Below are 23,470 nucleotides of genomic sequence, written 5' to 3' on the forward strand. Positions count from 1 at the left end.
TTACCTCATACAAGACAGTGATAATAAACCTGATTTGGATTCTGGTGCTAAATCCCATTGCTCTCTTGATAAGATGAAGACAGATGAAAGTATGTACTGGAAAACAATACCTTACTGCATGAATTCTTGGCAAATGGAAAATCTCCTGTGGGATCTGCAAAGGGCATTGTCAAAAATTTGGCTGCGTGTCCTACTTCATAACAGCTGAGAAGGAAATTATTTTGATCACAATCTGTAAACTTGGCATCCTGAATTCCTGTCATGGTGAAAGAGTTGACCACCAACCTGCGTCCCGGCCCCATAACACCAATCATACCCGCTCCCTCATCATTGGCTCATATCCCCACCAGATATCATGTAGGTATACCAGTTTATCGCTTTCAGTGATTCAGGGCAGCACAAAAGCATAGTGGTTAGCATAAGATTTTACAATACATGTGACCAGGGTTCAATTCCCGCCAGTGTTTATAAGGAGTTTGGGTGTTCTCCCCGTGGCTGCATGGGTTTTTCTGGGTTCTCTGGTTCCCTCTCACAGTCCAAAGACATACTGGTTGGTAGGTTAATTGGTCAGTGTAAATTGTCCCGTGATTAGACTAGGTTTAAATCGGGGGTTACTGGGCAGCCTGGCTTGATGGGCCGGAAAGGCCTATTCCACGCTGTATTTCAACAAATAAATAAATAAACATCGTCACCATCCCATAATCACTGGAGATACACAAGACTCCAGCTTCAGTGGCCTGGAGCAACAAACAACCTTTTGGAAGATTGCATCTGCTGGCTAAGCAACATTTATGAGGAGGAAGGAATTGACAATGCTTTGGGCCGAAACTCTCCATCAGAAAACCTAGTGTTTATACCTGAAATGTTGACAATTCCTTTTCCCCGTACACAGATGCTGCTCAATCCACAGAGTCAAGCAAATTGTTTGTTGTTTGTTGTCATAACAATTATTGGGTAGATTAACCCTTCTTTCGGATCCCTTAAGTATTGAGGTCAGCAAAGAATGTCCTTCAAAGGTGACGGCCTCTGAAATCTAAAATCACTGCTTAGTGACATCATTTTGTTCTGGAGTTGGGATTATATCCGGTCACTCTTCTGTTACTATTCTGAAGAGATCCAGGCCATGCTCTCTTCTTATTACTGCCATTGTGAAGAAGATACAGGAGCCTCAGGTCCCACACTTTAGGAACAGTTAATACCCATTGAACATCTGTCTCCTAAATCAGCGTGGGTAACTTTACTCACTTCAACTCTGAACTGATTGCACAACCTATGAACTCACTTTCAAGGTCTCTACAGCTCATGTTCTCAACTTGTTTGCTTGCTTTATTTATTTATTTATTCATTCATTCATTATCTATCTATGTATTATCTATTATTTATTTATCTATCTATCCATCTATCTGTTTATTTATCTATTTATCTATGTATGTACTTTATTTATTTATTGGATTTGCACAGACTGTCTTTTGTATATGGGTTGCTTGACAGTATTTGTCTGTGTGTGAGTTTTTCATTAATTCTATTGTATTTCTTTGTTCTGCTGTGAATGTCTGCAAGAAAATGAATCTCAGGGTAGTATATGGTGACCTATACTGTATGTACTTTAATAATAAATTTGCATTGAACTTTGAACATGGTTAAACCACATGGCAGAAAGATTAACCGAGAGCCAACTCACGGCAGTCACAACTGGGTTTTCATCCATCCCTCTGCTCCAAGAGAAACAGTCTCTATTGATCCCAAACAGGACTCCTCAATCACCTCAAAATAAATAGAGCTGGAGTGCAAGTCATCCTTGACCCTGAGACGCCTGACAATATTCTGCGATACATCCACAGCATAATGATTAGATTATGAGAACACTCAGTCCTCTTTTCTTGTCATTTAGAAATGCATACATGCGTTAAGAAATGATACAATGTTTCTCAAGAGTGCTATCACAGAAAACAAGACAGACCAAAGATTAACACTGACAAAACCACATAATTATAACATTTAGTTACAGCAGTGCAAAGCAATATGATAATTTGATAAAGAACAGACCATAGGCACTGTAAAAAAAAAGTTCTCAAAGTCCCGAGTTGATCGACTCCTGAGTCCCCAATAGCAGGCGGCAAAAGAGAGAAACTCCCTGCCATAAACCTCCAGGCACCGTTAACTTGCCGATACCTTGGAAGCAGCCGACCCCAGCCGACCCTGAGTCCATCCATCCGAAAACTCCAAGCTTCCGAGCAGCCTCTCCGATACGGCCTCCCAAGCGCCATCCTCTGCCGAGCGCCTTCGACCTCTCCCTGGCCACTGAAACACGCAAAGCCGAGGATTTCGGGGCCTCCTGCTCCGGAGATTCCGGTTACCACACAGCAGCAGCGGAAGTTCAGTAGCAACATCAGAAGTTTTCCATATGTTCTGCTGTACTCTCACATCTGCCTCCATCAAATCAGGATTGTGCACAGTCTCCTACTTGACAAAGAACAGATATTCATCACCGAAGTGGCCACGTGCGCTACTGTCGCACCACCGTCTTCCCCCCACCCCGCCCCCGGGAGGATGAGGAGAAATGTGACAAGCATCATTGAAATTTCTCGCTGACGCATACTTAACTCACTTTTTTTATTGACAGATCTTTCCCAGTTTTCAACAGAGGAGCGGGATCTTATAAAGGTACAGGAAGGGGCAGGAGTCGTTCTACCTTGCAACCCATCCCCACATTATCCAGGTAATCACTGTACAACGTAAACCGCATTCCTTTCAATGGTTTATTGTAATTTGGATGTATGGAGCCAATCAAAAACCATGGAATTCCTTGACGACTTTGGCCTTTTCTCATGCTTTAAAAGAAAAAGAGCCTTTATATTAACATAGTTTCCTTCACAACCTGAAGGTACGTCAAGGTTCTTTAAAATATTTCCAATTTGTTTCGAAGTGTAGTCACTGGTGTTGTACAGGGAATGCAGAATATGCTGCAAATCCCACAGATAGTAAGTGTATTAGCAACCTTTACATTGAAGAATGGATTCTGGACAGGACACTTATTCACTCATCTGAAAGTAACTCTTTGGGAAATTAAACAGATTGGTGTAACAGCACATCTGAAAGTCAGTCCTGTTGACAATGCAGCACTTCCTAGGTCTGCAATACCCTGCTACGTACACTTGCCCTACATGTTTCCTTGACTAAGCACCTTGGTTCATTCATCAGAGTGTTTAAGTCTGAAAGTAAATCGCACAAAAAGCCATTTATTTGCTCCTACCAACAAAATACTGTAAACTCCACAACAGAAACCCAGTAAAATTCTTAGCATCTCAAGTGAAGATTCTAAACTCCCCAGCCTAGATCATGACACAACATGACCTTTTATTTGCTACAGAGTGGCAAAGGCATCGACTCAGATTGCTCGTGTCAAATTTTAGAGTATATTTTAAACAAATAGAAAAATCGGTTATAAAAAAGGATCTCGTGCTTTCCTACCAGATATGACAGATAATCTCTTCTCAGGCTTCCAGCCGGGTACAGGTATCGATTATAACTGACATTTCAATGACAAACTCTGCCATCTTCTTCAGGAATTCCTCAATGTACCGAATGTTGAAAAGATTAGATGGGATGGATGTAGAGACAATGTTTCCTGTGGTTGGGGTGTCCAGAACTAGAGGGCAGCCTCAAAATTAAGGGGCAACCCTTTAGAACAGAGGTAAGGAGAAATTGTTTTAGCCAAAGAGTGGTAAACCTGTGGAATGCTCTGTCACAGACTGTGGTGGAGGCCAAGTCCGTGGCTAAATTTAAGGCGGAAGTTAATAGTTTCCTGATCGGTCAAGACATCAAAGGATATGACGAGAAGGCAGGTGTATGAGGTTGAGTGGGATCCGGGATCAGTCATGATGGAATGGCAGAGCAGACTCAATGGGCTGAATGGCCTAATTCTGCTCGTATGTCTTACGGTCTTATTAATGGTGCCTGGGCATGTCGAAATCTAGAAAGATTGGTGTTTATATTGCATCTTTCATAACATTGTGAAATCGTGGTCAATAAATTACTTTCAAAGGGTAGTTGTAAAGTCCAAAAGGTGCAAATTACTTTACACACAACCAGCTCCCATAACTAGCAAGATGTAATGCAGATCATCTGATTTTTTTTTGTATCATTTGACCTTAAAGAGGTAATAAAATTGCAAGGGGCATGGAGAGGGTGAATGCACATAGTCTCTTTCCCAAGGAAAGGGAACCACAAATTGGGGGGTATAGCTTAAAGCTGAGAGGGAAATGATTTAAATGGGACCTGAGTGGCAACATTTTTCACACGAAGGTGGCATGTATATGGAATGAGCTGCCAAAGTCAGTAGTTGAGGTGCAATAGTGTTATTTAAGATATATTTGGATACGTATACGGATAAGAAAGCTTTAGCGAGATACATGCCAAACTTGACCAGATGGGACAAGCTTAGGTGGGTATCAAAGTTGGCACAGAGTCGGCCTGAAGTGCAGGTTTCTGCACTTTATTACACTATGACTCTACAGTTATATTGGCAGTAGTTTGGCAGATTTCATTGGTTGTAAAAATTACTGGAATAAGGACATTCCATCCATCAGAAAGGGTGGGAATGTTTGCTAATGACCGCACATTCAATTTCTTTCCAAGTCCACAAAATATGAAGCAGTCCATGCCAACATATAAAAAGGCCTAGACTCATTGCAATTTGGACAGACAAAGTTATCACATCTTGCAAGTGTCAAGCAATGGCCAACTCCTGTATTCCTTGGTCTCCATCCTCATCATTCCCATCACCAATTCCCACATCACTGACAACCAAAATTTTAACTGGAGCAAGTTTATAAACACTATAGATAGACAGATACTTTACTGATCCCAAAGGAAATTAGAGTGTCACAGTAGCATTACAAGTGCACAGATATACAAATATTCGAAAAGAAGTAAGGAAGAATAAAAAATAAGTTACCTTAAAAATAAGATTTACAAATCAAAGATTACAAGATTTACAAGATTTCAAGTTCACACTGATAAAATGGTAGTGCAAGGATTACTGTAATATTATACAGAAATGGGTGCACATTCACATTCTATAACTACTAGAGCAGATCCTTAGACTATTATTCTGTAGTCAGTCCTTCATCTTTTGAATTCTCAGTCTTTTGGCTGCAAGATATAAATTAAGAGTGTGATTTAATACTCTCCACTAGCCTGGATAAGTGTAATTCTAACATCTGAAGACATGCAACACCCTCTAGGTCAAAACAGTTTGGTTAATAAGTGTCAATCCACCACACTGAACATTTCCTCTCTCCAACAACAGCTGCAGTGTCTAGCATTGACAGGATAAATAGCAGCAACTTGGCAAGGCTTTTTCCAATGGTTCCTTCAAAACTCCCATTCCCACACCAACAAGTCTATCCATGGCCTCTTCTACGGCCACAGTGAGGCCAGATGCAGGGTGAAGGAGCAACACCTCCTATTCTGTCTTGGTATCTCCAACATGATGCCATCAGCATCGAGTTCTCTAAGTTCCAGTAATCTCTATGTTCCTTGTTTACCCTCCCCCACCCACCCACTTTGTTTTAGCTCTTACCAGTGGCCTTCTCTCTATTTTGCTTCCACTATTCTGCCTACATGAACTGCCCATCACCTCCCTCTGGTTTCACATCTCCTTCTCTTTATTCCATGGTCCACTGTCCTTTCCTTAGATTCCTTCTTTTTCAAGCCCTTTACTTCTTCCACCTATCACCTCCCAGCTTTTCTCATTATTCCTTTTCATTTGCCCCTCAGCCACCCACCTATCTTCCCCCTTACCTGGACCCATCAATTTCCTGACTACCTCTGCTTCTCCCCTTTGCCCTACCTTTTTTTTCATTCTGGCTTCTGCCCCCTTCCTTTCCAGTTCAGCTGAAGTGTCTCTGCCCAGAACGTCAACTGCCTATTTCCCTCCATAGATGCTGCCCGACCTGCTGATTTCATCCAGCATTCTGGGTGTGTTGTTCAAAACCACCAACATCAGCACTTTATCAGTCCACAGATGCATGGATTTTGCAACATTTGCTATTTTCCTTAAAGTTTCACACCATCCTGACCTAGGTATATCAGTTAATGCATCATCAGATTAAGAACAAGTGATCTACTGTGCAGACAAACATAAACCACGTGCCTTGTTAAATGCAGCCAGTTGACAGCGGAGGAAACAGAAATCTCATTCAGGCTGCATATCGTGCTTTCAATAAGTGGTCACACGCAGCTTCCTGTTCCGTCCTTGTTGAATTCCCCGTGTTTTATTTTCCCTTACTTTGATCATAGCGGCGCACATCAGTGGCAAACCCCATTATTCACTGCCAATCCCTAACCCCCTTGAAGCAGAATGGCTTGACAGACCATTTCAAAAGGCAGCTTCAAGTTTCAAGATTGTTTAATGTCATTGCCAGCACACAAGTGTGATGGGGAATGGAATAATTGTTGCTCCAAATTTGATGCAGCACAGAAAAAACCACAATCAGCTAAAGAACATGATCATAAAAAATCCAATAAATGTAAATACATAAGATAATAATGTCAATCATATTTAGACCACATAGTTCAAGGGTTGTAGTTTTCCATCCCAGAAGTACAGCCAAAATATTAATCAAAATCTGACTGTCTCATTGTTCATCCCACTTAATCAGCATTCTGTACTCCCTCTCATGAATTTACCCAGATTCCCTTGAATGCATCTGTGCTATTGATCTTCTCTGCTTCACAAGATAGCGAATTGCACATTCTAACGCACTCAGTGAAAAGAAGACTCTTTGGAATTCTCCATTGGATATATTTTCAACCATCAAGGGCATCTTGCCCATCGCTTCACAAGAGGAAATATTTCATTATTTTAAAGACTGTTATTATGTCAACTTGTAATCTTTTCAATGTTAAGGTGGAGGTCCTGCCAACTCGATCCATCAATCAATAGTTATAATTCTCACGCCAGGAATATTGTCAACCTCTGAAATCTTTTCTGCACCTTTATTGCATTAAAGATTGGAAACTTCAGCATCTGCATTCCTCCTTTCCAATACCAATTTTGAGGAGTTCCTGAAGTCCTTTGTTCCTTCTCTTTATTTCTCCTTATTGAGAAGCCTGGTCCCACTTCCGAGGATTTAGAGATTTGACAGAGGTGTTCAAAATGAAGAGGGCCTTCGATAATGCAAAGCAAAAGAAATTTACCTCTAGTAGGAGGTTCAAAAACCTGACGAGACTTCAAAAATAGAAAAAAAAACAGTGCGAGAGACAAGCAGAATGTTTATCATAATGTCAGTAGTTATGATCTTCCGTGCACGGCATAAAAGAGTGTCAGAAACAGATTCAATACTAACTCTCAAAAGGGAATTGGATAAGCATATCAAAAGGAAACATTTACAGAAGTATAGGGATAACGTAGAGGTAGTGGGATCACTTGAGTACAGTAATTCCATGATTCACTTATCATTCTCGTCTAAGCTCCTTAATCTAACTTACCTTAAGCACTGCCACAATGATTCATTTGTCTTTTAATGTTGGTTTGCACTACAGGTCCTTCTTATCGTTGGTTTATCGGTGAAATCCCAAACTTCATTATACCGGATGACCGGCGCTTCATCTCACAAGTGACAGGGAACTTCTACATCGCCAGAATAAAGACTTCAGACACAGGGGCTTATTCCTGCTATCTCACCAGCCACATTGACTATGCTACAACCAGTGTTTTCAGCAAGTCCATTTCTCTGGCTGTGCAGTCTGTAGGTCAGTACGTGTTATCTTTAATAAGTAAATTCCGGTGTTTGCCAGTTGTTTGTTGGTGCTGGTCACTTGCCAGAGTTTGAGGTTAAAACAAGGTGCATTCTAAGGGTGGAATCAAATCAGATGTTATCTGTGAACCCCAGGGAGGTTATTAGTAGTTATTACCCCTCAACCATCAGGTTCTTCAACCAATGGGGATAACTTCCCTGAACTTCACTTGCCCCATGACTGAACTGTTCCCACAACCTATGGACTCACTTTTGAGGACTCCTGAACTTACGTTCTCAATATTTATTGTTTATTTATTTATTACTCTTATTTATTTTTCCTTTCTTTTTGTATTTGCACATGTTGCTGTATTTTACACACGTCCTGTTGGTGTGGTCTTTCATTGATTCTATTATAGTTACTAGATTTATTGAGTATGCCCACAAGAAAATGGATCTCAGGTTTGTCTTTTCTCATCTCAGGGCTGTATCTATATATATAATTTACTTTGAAATTTGAACTTTAGGTGAATGGAGAACTACATCTAATCAAATTGAATGTTGGAATACATTTAAGGGGCTGAATGGCCTCCATCTGCTGCTTTAGAGAGTTAGATTTCAAAGTGGAACCCCAAAACGAAAGCTAAACTTAACAATGGTAAAGTTTTGGCCATGGAAGTAGTTAGTCCCGACATTATTCCAGATGCACAGCTATCCATGTGAAGGTGAAATCTGAAGATGAATGTCAGAGGAGGAGAGACAGACAAACAGAGAGAGACAGAGACTGACAGATAGGTTCCGTCAGGGGATCAGAAAGACCTTATGATTTTGAAACCATGGATACTAAAATACTTCCTGTACCTAATAAAGTGGCCATTGAGTGTATGTTTGTGGTTTTCTGCTGCTGTAGGCCATCTACTTCAAAGTTGTTTTCACTCACAGAATTGGATGATTACTGGATGATTTTTGTTTTTCACACCATTCTCTGTAAACTCTAGAGACAGTTGTGTGTGAAAATGCCGGGAGGTCAGCAGTTTCTGAGATACTCTAACCACCCTCTCTGGCACCAACAATCATGCCATGGTCAAAGTCACTTAGGTCACATTTCTGCCCCATTCTGATGTTTGGTCTGAACAACAACTGAACCTCTTGACCATGTCTGCACACTTTTAAGCATTGATTTCCTGCCACATGATCGGCAGAGTAAAATTTGCATTTCAAGCAGGAGTACAGGTGTACGTAATAAAGTGGTCACTAAATGTAAGTTATGTAGTTATTAGCAGAATGCTGTTTCTGAAGTTTGCTGGGCAAAATTGGTTGCTGAATTTTCTATGTTGCTACAGAGAGCGCAATTCAAAAATACTTCATTATTAGTGAAGCACTTATTGTGAGATTATAAAAGATGGTATACAAATCAAAGTCTCTCTACACTGCTGTGCAAGATATTGATGAGACTGCACTTGGATTACTGTGTGTGGTTCAGGTTGCCTATTTGCAGGAAGGATGTCATTAAGTTGCAATGTGTGTAGAGAAGTTTCACAAAGATGTTACTGCATCTGAAGGTCTTGAGTTATAAGCAAAGATGTTTTTCCCCCCTGGAGTGTTGGAGGCTGCAGGATGACTTTGTGGAGTATATAAAGTCATGAAAAACATTGGTAAGTTGAATGGTTACAGTTCTTTTATCACCGTATGGGAGTCTCAAACCAGAGCTATGAGGTGAGAGGGGAAAGATCTAGAGGTAACCAGAGAGACAAGTTTTACGCACAGTGGAACGAGTTGCTAAACAAAATGGTAGAGCCATTTCAATGTAAAATTTAAGAGACACCTAGACAGGTTCAAGGATCGGAAAAGTTTGGATGGATACAGGCCAAAAGCAAATAAATGGAACTAACTCAGCTAGGCATATAGGAGGAGCAGAGGGATCTGGGGGTACTGTCCACAGATCCCTGAAAGTTGCCTCACGGGTAGATAGGGTAGTTAAGAAAGCTTATGGGGTGCTAGCTTTCATAAGTCGAGGAATAGAGTTTAAGAGTCGTGAGGTAATGATGCAGCTCTATAAAACCCTGGTTAGGCCACACTTGGAGTACTGTGTCCAGTTCTGGTCGACTCACTACAGGAAGGATGTGGAAGCATTGGAAAGGTTTCAGAGGAGATTTACCAGGATGCTGCCTAGTTTAGAGAGTATGCATTATGATCAGAGATTAAGGGAGCTAGGGCTTTACTCTTTGGAGAGAAGGAGGATGAGAGGGGACATGATAGAGGTATACAAGATATTAAGAGGAATAGATAGAGTGGACAGCCAGCGCCTCTTCCCCCGGGCACCACTGCTCAGTACAAGAGGACATGGCTTTAAGGTAAGGGGTGGAAAGTTCAAGGGGGAGATTAGAGGAAGGTTTTTTACTCAGAAAGTAGTTGGTGCATGGAATGCACTGCCTGAGTCAGTGGTGGAGGCAGATACACTAGTGAAATTTAAGAGACTACTAGACAGGTATATGGAGAAATTTAAGGTGGGGGGTTATATGGGAGGTAGGGTTTAAAGGTCAGCACAACACTGTGGGCCGAAAGGCCTGTGGTGTGCTGTACTATTCTATGTTCTATGTTGTCATGGACATAAGACCATAAGATATAGGGGCAGAATTGGGCCATTTGGCACACTTCTTTCAGAACCCAGGGGTGTGGGCCATCTGGTCCAGGTGACTTATCTCCATTCAGACCCTTCAGTTTCCCAAGCACCTTCTCCCTAGTAATGGCAACTTCACACACTTCTGCCCCTGACACTCTCAAACTTCTGGCATACTGCTAGTGTCTTCTAGAGTGAAGACTCATGCAAAATACTTATTAATTTCATCCAACATTTCCTTGTCCCCATTACTAACTGTCTAGCATCATTTTCCAGTGGTCCAGTATCTACTCTTGCCTCTCTTTTACACTTAATATATCTGTAGGAACTTTTGGTATCTGCTTTAATATTATTGGCTAACTTACTTTTATATTCCATCTTTTCCTTCTTTATGGCTTTTTAGTTGCCTTCTGTTGGTTTTTTAAAGCTTCCCAATCCTCTAACTTCCCATTCATTTTTTGCTTTATTATATGCCCTCTTTTAAGTTGGCTTTGACTTCTCTTGTCAGCCACAGTTGCATCATTTTGCCTTCAGAATACTTCCTCTTCTTTGGAATGTATCTATCCTGTGTCTTCTAAATTGCTCACAGAAACTCCAGCCATTGCTGCTCTGCTGTCATTCCTACTAGTGTTCCCTTCCAATCAATTTTGTTTAGTTCCTCTCTCATGCCTCTGTAATTTCTTTTACTCCACTGTAATACTGACACATCTGATTTTAGCTCCTTCTCAAATTGCACAGTGATTTCTGTCATATTATGATCACTGACTCCTAAGGGTTCGTCTACCTTAAGCTCTCTAATCAATTCTGGTTTATTGCTCAACGTCCAATAGCTCATCCCCGTGTGCACTCAACCTTCAGCTGCTCTAAAAAGCCATCTCGTAGGCATTCTAGAAATCCCCCTCTTGGGATCCAGCACCAACCTAATTTTCAGAATCTATCTGCATATTGAAATCCCCTAGGACTACTGTAACATTGCCCTTCTGACATGCATTTTCTATCTTCCATTGTAATTTGTAGATCACATCTTTGTTACTGTTTAGAGGTCCGTATACAACTCACATCAGGGTCTTTTTACCCTTGCAGCTTCTTAGTTCTTCCCACAGCAATTCTACAACTTCTGATCCTATGTCACCTCTCCAATGATTTGATTTCATTTTTTTACCAACAGAGCCACCCCACTGCTTCTGCCTACCTGCCTAGCCTTTCAATACAATGCATATCCTTGGACATTAAGCTCCCAGCTATAATCTTCTTTCGGCAATGATTCAGTGATGCCTACAACATCATACATGCCATTCTCTAACGGTGCTACAAGTTCATCTACCTTGTTCTGTATACTGCATGGATTCAAATATAATACCTGTATTCATTATCCTTTTCAATTTTGTCCCATCCTGTTGACTGCAATTTTGCCCTATCAGCAGCCTCTCCTCACTACACATTGCCTCTGTTTGTAAACTAGCGACCTCATCCTCAGTCCCATCACTCTGGTTCCCAAACCCTGGCAAATTAGTTTAAACCCCCCCCCCCCCGAACAGCTCAGGCTAATCCGCCCACAAGGACATTCGTCCCCCTTGGGTTCAAGTGTAACTTGTCCCTTTTGTACAGGTCGTGCCTTCCCCAAAACAGATGTCAATGATCAGAAATCTGAAAACTTTCTCCCTACACCAGTTCCTCAGCCACCTATTCATCTGCGAAATCATCCTATTCTTAACCTCATGGCAAAGGCAGCAATCCAGAGATTACTACCCTGGAGGTCCTGTTTTTCATCTTTCTACCCAGCTCCTAAAATCTCTCTTCCGGACCTCCTCATCTTTTGTCATTGGTGCCAATATGCGCCAAAACTTCTGCCTGCTTACCCTCCCTCTTTAGAATGCCATGGACCTGATCTGAGACTTCCCTGACCCTGGCACCAGGGAGGCAACATGGCATCCAGATGTCTCTACCGCGCTCACAGAATCTCGTATCTATTCCTCTGACTATGGATTCTCCTATCACTACTGCAGTCCCCTTCACCTCTCTTCTCTTCTGAGCCACTGCACCAGACCCGGTGCCAGAATGCCCGTCGCTGCAGCTCCCCTAGTAGGTTATCCCCTTCAACAGTATCCAAAGTGGAATACTTACTATTGAGGGGAATGGCTACAGGGGTACTCTTCACTGGCTGCCCATTTCCCTTCCTTCTCCTGACAGTTACCAGTCTCCTGTAACCTAGGAGTGACTACTTCCCTGTAGCTCCTGTCTCTCACTTCCTCCGTGTCCCATATGCAGCAAAGGTGTCTGAGCTGCAGCTCCATTTCCTTGACATGTTCTCTGAGGAGCTGCGGCTCGGTGCACCTAGTGCAGATGTGGTTACCTGGGAGACTGGAGATCTCCCAGAATTCCCACATCTCATACACAGAACAAATTACAACCCCTGGAGGCATTCTCCCTGCACTAACTGCACCCTAACAGACGAGGAATGTAGAACAAAGAAGAAGAAGAAAGTTACCAGATACTTACCTTGCCCAAGCCTAATGAACCAAAGCCAATCCAACACTGGCCCCCCTCTCACAATGGCTGGTCCACTTGCCCCTGCCTTATTTTTATTCGCCCATCCTAATGAATCCCATTCACTGACATATTGGAACAAAGAGTCTGTATAGGCCTAATGCTCCACAACTCATCACCATTTTGCTTTAAAAACACACAAAGAAGCATGAATGTAAACTGAAGATTGTACATCTACCTATCACATTAATAGTCTCTGTATTGAAATAAAGAGAATTTGACTAGCCAGTGAAACTATATGGGGAATAACTATCATGAGAGGAATATAGTGAAAAACAGCACAACAAGCAAGCACACACACAGTGGTTGGTAAGATTAGTGGTACTGGTTAATTAAACAGATGGAACATAAATTCTCAAAAAGATACCAGACATCAAAAATCTGCCAGATGCTCTACTATTATGCTCCATCTGTCGGGGCTTTTTTTTTACCCATTTTGTTCTTGACCTAGTAATTGAACACTCTTCATGTATGAAGAGTATTTTGAGATGTATGCATGTGTGTTTATTTATTGTGGCTTCAGGCTGTGGAGCTTAAGGCTGGGCTGAAATATCACATCAAAATCCGAACCTTAGCTAAGTTATCAACAATCTGTTTCTGTGCCGATCCATGCCGGCTGTACTATGAAATTATTCATAAGGAAGTTTTCACAACACATTAAGTAAACAATAGTTAGTCAATACCCAGTGACTGTTGCCACGGCTGCAGCTGTGGTGTTTTGTTGTCTGCATTCTAGTTAGTGATCATAATATCAATAATTTGAAATTCTCAGAAGTTGTACAGTGTTTAAATGAAATAAAGATCTGGGAAAATCAAATACAATAATTCCTCACACATTTTGAATTCGTAAAGATCTAGTGTGCATTTAATGAAGTCTGCATTTCTGAAATATTTAACAATAATAATCATAGCATCTGAAAGACCCAGATCATTAGTTCATATCAAGCTACAGTAAATACCTACCGATATTTGCTTGTCCGTTGAAGGTACTATCTAGCAAGCTGTGCAGTCACATTTCAAAGTGTATGTATTTCCTTTGAAACAGTGGGTATTATTTTTCTTGCTCGAAGGTTTAGAAGACATAGTCAGAAACTGGATGTGTAAGTTTTTTTTTATTGATGTAGCTCTGTGACATTCTCTCATGAGTTTGGAATTGGGGCATGCATTGAAAATAAGGCCACCATGGTGTTCCAGCAATGCAAAGTCTTCCTTACAACACCAGATCTCAGAACCAAACCAGAGGCAGAGAGATTTTTCCCTGGAGCATAAGAGGCTGAGCAGTGATCTTCACAAACACAAGAAAATCTGCAGATGCTGGAAATCTAAAACAACACACATAAAATACTGGAGGAACTCAGTGGGCCAGGCAGAATCTACGGAAACGAGTAAACAGTCAATGTTTTGGTCCAAGACCCTTCATCAGGACTCCTCATGAACGGTCTCAGCCCGAAACATCGACTGTTTACTCCTTTTCATAGATGATGCCTGGCATTTATGTATGTGTTGCTGAGGAATGATCTTATAGAACAGGGGTTCCCGAACTTTTTTATGCCCTGGACCAATACGTTAAGCAAGGGGGTCCACGGACCCCAGGTTGGGAACCTCTGATATAAAAGTATATAAAATCATGAAGGTGAACAGTCATAGTCTTTTTTCCCCAGGGTACAGGGGTATAAATCTAGAAGACGTTGAGGTAAGCGGCAAAAGATTTTAAAGAGACCTAAGTGACAACTTTTTCACCAGAGGGTAATGAGTATATGTAACAAGCTCAGAGGAGGCTGTAAAGGCAGCTACATTTATCATCATCATCATCATCATCAATTAACCAGTTGGTAGGTTAATTAGTCATTGTAAATTGTCCCATCATTAGGTTAAGTTTAAATCAGGGGTTGCTGGGTGGTGCAGCTCGAAGGACTGGAAGAGACTGTTCTGCGCTCTATCGCGATAAAGTAAATAAATAAATAAAATCTGAATCTAATACACTCTTCACATTATATTGTCATTATCATCATTATGCGATGTGTTGTATAACATGGCCAGTCGTGGTCTTGACCATGACTGTTCCTGTCAAATTTTTCTGCAGATGTGGTTTGCCATTGTCTTCTTCTGGGCAGTGTCTTTACAAGATGGGCGACCCCAGCCGTTATCAATACTCTTCAGGGATTGTCTGCCTAGTGTCAGTGGTCACATAACTGGGTCTTGTGATGCATACCAGCTGCTCACACAACCATCCACCAGCTACTCCCATGGCTGCTCCTGACCCTGATCAGGGGGGCTAAGCAGGTGCTACACCTTGCCCAAGGGTGACCTGTAGGCTAGCGGAGGGAAGGAGCGCCTTACACCTCCTTTGGAAGAGATGTATTTCCACCTCTCCACCCAACATTACAGCATTTTAAAGATTAGATGGGAAGGGTTTAGACTCCAGGAAGCTCTTGGTTAATGGTAAAGTTCCATGGCATAAAAAAGTTGGGAACCCCTGAGTTAGAGGGATATGAATGAAACATAGACAAATGGGATTATCTCAGGGTGAGAACTTGGTCAGCAAAAATGAGTTGGGTGAAAGGGCCTGTTTCTTTGTTTAATTGAGATACAGCATGGAATAAGCCATTCCAGCCCTTTCAGCCATGCCATCCAATAATCCCTTGATTTAATCCTGACCTAATCATAGGACAATTTACAATGACCAATTAGCCTACCAACTGGTATGACTTGGTACGGTGGGAGGAAACTGGAGCACCTGGAGGAAACCCTAGCGGTCACAGGGAGAACGTACAAACTCCTTACAGGCAGCGGTAGGAATTGAACCGGGGTCACTGGTTCAATGGTTAAAGTGTTGTGTTAACTACTACGCTACTGTGCTGCCCTACCATACTATTTCTGTGCTGTACAACTCTATCACTGCAAATAAACCAGAAAAGCCACTTTGTCTAGACTTACACCAATCCGGGAACGTACTTACCATGATATTTGTTGCATTCTTACTTTGAGATTGCATTTCGCTTGTAATGACTAGAGTGTGATGCCAGACAAACATTTCAGAGTCATTTAAGTCACAGTAGATGTCTCCACGATGTGTGGGAAATAATAAATCTGAAATATTTTGTAATTCTATCATGCTCATTGATATCGATGAATTATTACATCGATATATACACAATATCATTAGTGTTATGCAAGCTGCTCATTTATGTATCTCCAACAAACTGCAATTGCACTTTTATGATGCATTGGTAACATAAAACTGCATTAATAAGTATTCATACTCTGCAATGTATCATTGTTATCTGAAGCACTGAGTCTCATTATTTGCCAGATTATTGTTATTATACTGTAAGTGATATTGTACCCTAGTTAAATGACCACAGGTGTGTTACCAGCAGTTATCTGATAGCTTATATAATACAAACCGATCGATTTAGCAAAATATTGCCATTGGCAATGTGAGTGGCTGGCAGAAGGACGAACCATCAACTCTCTCAATGATTTTATTGCCATTATCAAATGAAAGAAAATTAACAAACTAACCTTTCAAACTGTAAGTTGGAATTTCAAATTCGAGGAGGTACAGGAGCCAGAAGACACACACTCAACATTTTATGAACAGCTGCTTCCCCTCCCCCATCAGATTTATTTATTCATTGATTGAGATACTGTGTGGAATTGGCCCTTCCGGCCCTTGGAGACGTGCTGCCCAGCAACCACCCAGTTTAATCCTACAATTTACAATGACCAATTAACCTGGTATAGGCCCTTCCAGCCCATGGAGACACACCACCCAGCAATCCCCTGATTTAATCCTAGCCTGATCACGGGACGGTATCCAATGACCAATTACCCTACCAGCCGGTACGTCTTTGGACTGTGGGAGGATACCAGAGCACCTGAAGGAAACCCGCATGGTCACGGAGAGAACGTACAAACTCCTTACAGGCAGCAGCGGGATTTGAATCTGGGTCACCTGCACTGTAAAGCGTTGTGCTGACCACTACGCTACATGCCACCTTTGAACGGACAATGAAGCAAACCATGAACACTACCTCACTATTTTTGGCTCTCTTTTTTGCACTACTTATTCAATTAAATATATATATATAATTGTAATTTACAGTTTTTTTGATGTATTGCTCTGTACTGCTGCCACAAAACAACAAATATCACACATGCCAGTGATATTAAACCTGATTCTGATTCTGATTCTGAAATTGCTCGGATCGATTCCTCATAACTTACTCATATGCTGTTCCTTCCTCAGTGTTGGATACTGCAGGTACTCATACAAGAGTATATTGGATAGTACAAATTTGGTGTCTGTACACTGGATGTTGCATATAGCAATTATTAGTATTGATACATTGGGTAATGGATGTATCAGGTATTAGTGTACAGTATATTGGATATGTTTTCAAAGAAGATTTCCAAGCTTCAAAGTAAATTCATGATCAATGTATATGCCACCATATGCTACCCTGAGATTCATTTTCTTGTGGGCATGCACAGTAGATACGAAGAAACACAATAGAATAAATGAAAGAACTACACAGTGAGAAAGGACAAACAACCAATGTGCAAAAACAAAAAAAAAAACAAATAATAAATAAATAATGCACAGTGTAATATAGAGAACGTGAGCTGTAGAATCAGTTCAGTTCAGTGTTAACGTGAGTAACGTTATCCACTCTGGTTCAAGGGCCTGATGGTTGACAGGTGATAACTGTTCCTGATCCTGGTGGTGTGGAGCCTAAGGCTCCTGTACCTTCTTCCTGACCGCAGCAGTAAGAAGAGAGCACAGCCTGGGTGGTGGTGGCCCTGATGATGGATGCTGCTTTCCTGCAACAGCACTCCTTGTTGATGTGGTCAATTGTGGGGAGGGTTTCAACTGTGAAGGGCTGGGCTGTATCTGTAACTTTTTGTAGGTATTTCCATTCAAGGGTATTGGTACTTGTACACAGGATATAGGATGTAGCAAGTAATGATATTGATACACTGGGTATTGAATGTAACAGGTAACAGTACACTGTACATTCTTACGGCAAGTATTGGCACATAGATTAATGGATATGACAGCTATCGGTGCACTGGGTTCTTACCTTTCTCAGGTTGTGGTATTGGTGCATTGGGTGCTGAACATAGCAGGATATCCTGATGCAGGACTTCGACCGGAAACATTAACAATTCCTTCCCCCACCGCCCCCACAGATGCTGTTCGGCCCACTTGAGTTCCTCTTGTGGATTGCTTGTGGATTAACTACTTTGCTGGTTGGCTTTTGTTGCCTTTGATGTTGCTACTACATGCATTTGGGAGCAGGTTGGAGATACATCTCCACCAGAGGAAGGCGTTCCTTCCCTCTGCTGGCCTGCAGGTCGCCCTTGGTGTGGCACTTGCTCAGCCCTCCTGATCAGGGTCACATGAAGCCATGGGGGCGGGCGGTGGATGGTCGTACTAGCAGCTGGTGAGTAACATAAGCACTGGTTATGTGACCATTGACAACAGGCCGACCATCTCTGAAGAGAACTGATAATGGCTGGGGTCACCAGTCTCGTAAAGACACTGCCCAGAAAAAGGCAATGGCAAACCACTTCTGTACAAAAATTGGTGAAGAACCATCATTGTCAAAAGGCCATGATCTCCCATGTCATTGACATGGCATGTAATGATGATAATATGCATGTGAGAGAATTGGTGTAATAGACAGATTCAGATTTTATTTATTTATTTGTTTGTTTGTTTATTGAGAATCTGCGCGGAACAGTCCCTTCCGGCCCTTTGAGCTGCGCCATCCGGCAACTCCCGATTTAACCCGAGCCTAATCACGGGACAATTTACAATGACCAATTAATCTACCAACCAGTACATCTTTGGACTGTGGGAGGAAACCGGAGCACCCAGAGGAAACCCATGCTGTAACAGGGGCAACGTACAAACTCCACAGAGACAGCGGCGGGAATTGAACCCAGGTCACCTGTACTGTAAAGCGTTGTGTTAACCACTACACTACTAGGCTGCCCCTGTTAATTTATCGAATGAATACTGAAACATACAGTGTTTATCAACCAACATGACCTGGGGAAGTGCTGAGGGGCAGCTCACATATTCACCAACATAGCGTGCCCGCAATAGATAGTCTATAATTTCAAAAATGATACATAGATATCAGCAAGTTCTGTAATAGTACTTGGTATATCTGAATCATAGGTTTAATATTTTCTTTTACTTCTGCAGCAAATAACATTGATACATCAAAAGGAAGAGTTGTCCCGACGCATTTGGAATTTTGCCGAAAAAGGGGCAATTAATTTTATATAGAATGACATAAAATCTACATCAGAGAAGTCAACCATACAGCAATTTAGCTGATCCATGCAGTTTTTACGTTCCACACAAATCCCCTGTTATCCCTCTACATCTCTACCCATCAGTATAACATCATTAAACTGAGCACTGTTCAGTGCAATGGAAAATGGTTGGCCAATGTTCACAGTGAATAAAAATACAAAAGGCAGCAATTGAAACTTTGAGCAAATCTGACATGTAAGCCTTTTCTGTCCAATTATTGGGGTAACGTTTGCATTGGTAAAATTTGAATTTCAAGATTTCATTCAGCAATTTCTTTCATCCTAGTTAATTAAGAAACAAGTATGTCCTTAATCTGGGATTGGTCCAGATTTAGTGTTTCTTTACGTTCTAGATCCAATCAACAAGCACCTGACAAAAGCAGATAACAACTTCCAGCTTATATTCCTTCCACTCCCTACCCACCCCCTCACCAACCCCCCACACACATACCCAACCTTCTTATTCTGGCTTCTTCCTCCTTTGTCTCCTGTCTCGATGAAGGGTTTCTACCCAAAACACCGACATTTCTTTCCATAGGTGCTGCCTGACCTGCTGAGTTCCTCCAGCATTTTCTGCGTGTTACCCTAACAAAAGGCAATCTCTTGGGTTTACTAAGCTATTTTGCCTGGGCAAACAAAGTAAGACTGCTTATCATTGAATTATTTTTGTTTTTAACCATTGATATCACGTCCTATAATGGATTGGAATTCTGATCACAAATTATTATCTTCTTTGTTATTGTTTATAGATTTGGTTCTGGTTGTTAGGATGTCTTTTTTTTGTTTGGTGGTAACACAGTAACAGGCTCTTCCAGCACAACAAGCCCACACCACCCAGTTACACCCATGTGAACAATTAACTCACTAAACCATAAGTTTTTGGAATGTGGGAGGAAACTGGAGCATCCGAGGAAACACACATGGTCACGGAGAGAACGTACAACCTCCTTACAGACATCAGCAGGAATTGAACCTTGGTCACTGACACTGCAATGCCATATGCTAACCACTACACTACCATACCACCCAGCCTGTATGACCAGGTGTGATGTTAATTCCTGTAATTCTTCGCTCACTGAGTGATCACTTACTGCACTTCTAAAGTGACATAACATGAGAAGTGGGAGCAGAAAGTCATTGTCCCTTGGAACTGTTCGAACATTCATCAAGATCATGGCTGCTTATCTAGTTCTGATGAAGGGTCTCAGCCCAAAACGTCAACTGTGCTTCTTCCTATGGATGCTGTCTGGCCTGCTGTGTTTCACCAGCATTTTGTGTGTGTTGCTTATCTATTATTTTCTGACCCTGTCCCTCTCATCCCTTGATTCCCTGAAGAATTAGAAATTTAATCCCAATATGTAGGAGCACAAACTTGAGAACACATTTGTTCCTTAATTTCTTGGAATGAAGGAAAATGATGAATGAAATCCTGAAGCTCAAACTTAATAAGCGCAAACCTTCTCCCAAATAATTGGATGGAAAGGGCTCACATTCCAGATTTGCTCCAAGTATCAACTGTTGCATTTTTATTCACAGTGAACTTTGCCCAATCAAACTTCAAAGCACATTTTATTCTCAAATTTCAAAGTACATTTATATCAAAGTATGGATACATTATACAACCTTGGGATTCCACTCCTAACGGGTAGTCTCAAAACAAAGAAACCCCAAACAAAATATAATAAAAGAAAACTGTCAAACACTCAAAGTGCAGAGAGAAAAAAAACAAATCATGCAAGCAATGAACGCAAGCAGTTAGCATTCTGAACTGAAGTCCACAAAGACAGTTCTGTCCACAGATCCTTTGTTCAGCACAGAGCGGAGCAGCGAACCCATCCTTCACCTCTGGTCCCGACACCCTGACCTTTTCAATCTGGCCTGGCACCTAAATATTTGTCCAAACATCGGGTTCTGTCGCTTCAATCATTGTCAGTTGTACTGAATTAACTTAGTGACTGAGCCACCTAGCCAGATCCCAGTACCTCTAGTAGAAGCATCATCCCCTTCAGAATTAATCCTTAGCTGGTGAGGGGTTTCAGAAAAACGTAGCTACCTCTGGTAAGATAGCAGCATGCTCAGACACGGTGGCTTCCAAAGGTGTCAATGTCTTTTGTTAAACGTATTTTTAATGATTGTAAGAGGCTACGGGACATAAAGGACTTCAAGTATCGCAGGTCTACTCCATCAGCGAGTTGCTCGTTGATGGAGAAACTGTAGGAGCTGGATTTAGTGCGGACTGTGCTGCAGCCCGCTACAGAGAGGTATTGGAGTCAGTGTGCGAAGGCGGTGTGCGGTTGAACAGTGAGTGATTGTTTTTGTCACTTTTCTTGTGGTCGTAAAACTCTGATAATATGGGCTGCTGCAAGTGTGGTTTACTGTTTTATTGGTGAACGGTGGATGCATACAGCAGGGGAGCTGCATGGCTTCAGTTATAGTGAGGACCAGGCCTCAAGCTGCAGTGCCATCTGTTTGCAGCGTCCAGGACAGACACGTTGGAGTCAGTGCAGGAGGCACCAGTGCAGCTCTTCAGTGTTCACTCGACAGAAGATAAGCTGTATTCACTTTGGCTGCAGACTGCAACAACTTTCTTGGACTCAGGGACTTAGACTATTTTTTTTTGTTTGTATGTATTTTACAGCTAACTTATATGTGCTGTATGTGCCTTGTGCTGGGTATGACTGTTGGTATTATGTTTTGTACCTTGGCCCTGGAGTAATGCTGCTTCATTTGTTTGTATTAATGTATGGTTAAATGACAATTAAACTTAAAGTTAAACTTTGCTTAAGCTATAAGCATGCAATTCCTGCTATGAGCCAAGTTTGATTTCACTGGCATTGAAGTTGGGAAGCTTATGGCTGGGGAAGGCGAAACAGTCTGAGATTGCTACTGCTGATTATTATCTATTGATCTATGCGCATGTTACTGTTCGATGAGAGCAGGGACCAGAGTTGGCAATGATGTCCACCTACATTCACAGAGCAGCAGCAGCACGCTCTCCTTGAATATCCATCACAACTGACCACTCAGTCAAAATATCGGCATGCTATTACCAGCAGGGGCTGTCTCTTTATTATGACAAAAAAAAAATCAACAAAGGAAGACATTGTGGAGTTTTCAAAACTTGCCTGTTGGAGATGGATGCTGTTTGAAAAGAAATACAGCAGAAATTATCATCCTCCACAGAATCATTTTCCAAAGATAAATAAAGATGAGCAAGATTGTTCCAAAGATCTGAGTTTATTGATCAAGAAAGAAAAGGCTACAGTTACTCTATTAAGAGCTCTTCTTTGCAGTGAGACTGGCCACAACTTTCACAATTTTTAAGTATCATAATAACAAAAGAAGAGCAAATTGGAATAGGCCATCCAACCCCTGGAGCCTGCTTAACCATTCATTAAGATCATGCTGATCTTTTAACTCCATGCTCTTTTCCTGTACTCAGATACCGTATTCATCTCTTGAGTGCCTCAATGTTAAAAAATGTATTGATTTCTGCCTTGAATATAATGAACTTAACCTCTGTAGATGTGAAAAAAATTCCAAAGTTTAGCTTTCTCCAATTTGAAGAAATTTCCTCTCATCACAATTTCGGATTTTTAAACTTGGGATGGAGGGATGGAGGTTAGAAGGAGGGATGATGTTTCCATTGGCTAGGGTGTCTTCCTACTTTGATGACACCTAACCAGTAGGAATATTATCCCTTCATCTGACCTGTCAGGCCCCTTAAGAATTTTTTGTTTGAATAAGATCATTTCTCATTCTTCAGAACTTGAGGTTATTGTGCAAAATCTGTTTAATCTCCCCTCATAAAATTATCCCCCCATACTAACAATTAATCTGGTAAACCTTCATAACACTCACTGTACAAGGCATTCTGGGTACTAATTTAACAGGGCCTTGTGTAATTTTATTAAGCAATTTTACACTTGTATCAGATTCTGTGGCAATAAAGGCCATTTCCTCTACTAATTGGCTGTTATACCCAGATATTGACTTCTAGTTATAGGTGTACAAAGACACTCAGGTCTCTCCAAACAGTCTTTTAATCCCTTGTCCTTTTACATGTTTTTTTCCCTCCCCAGTGGATGACTTCACATTTTCCATATTATATTCTATCTATCGTGACTTTGCATGGCTTTTTCATTGTCCTCTCAAATCAGTGTCACCAGAAAACTTGGGTATGTTGCACTGATAAGGGCTGGGAAGACTATAGCCCCACAAAGTTCCT

At 41.5% G+C, this 23,470-nt stretch overlaps 1 protein-coding gene across 1 annotated transcript in view; it reads left to right on the plus strand.

The window, feature by feature from the left end:
* cntn2 (contactin 2) overlaps window positions 1–23,470 on the plus strand; it is a 241,671-nt gene that overhangs the window by 134,364 nt on the left and 83,837 nt on the right. Inside the window, exons 5-6 of the mRNA XM_063065365.1 lie at window positions 2,624–2,719; window positions 7,549–7,758. Of these exons, the coding sequence (XP_062921435.1) occupies window positions 2,624–2,719; window positions 7,549–7,758 (306 nt within the window). The remainder of the gene's footprint in view (window positions 1–2,623; window positions 2,720–7,548; window positions 7,759–23,470) is intronic.

The sequence above is a fragment of the Mobula hypostoma genome, chromosome 13 (assembly GCF_963921235.1).
Source record: "Mobula hypostoma chromosome 13, sMobHyp1.1, whole genome shotgun sequence".
Classification (NCBI taxonomy): Eukaryota; Metazoa; Chordata; class Chondrichthyes; order Myliobatiformes; family Myliobatidae; genus Mobula; species Mobula hypostoma.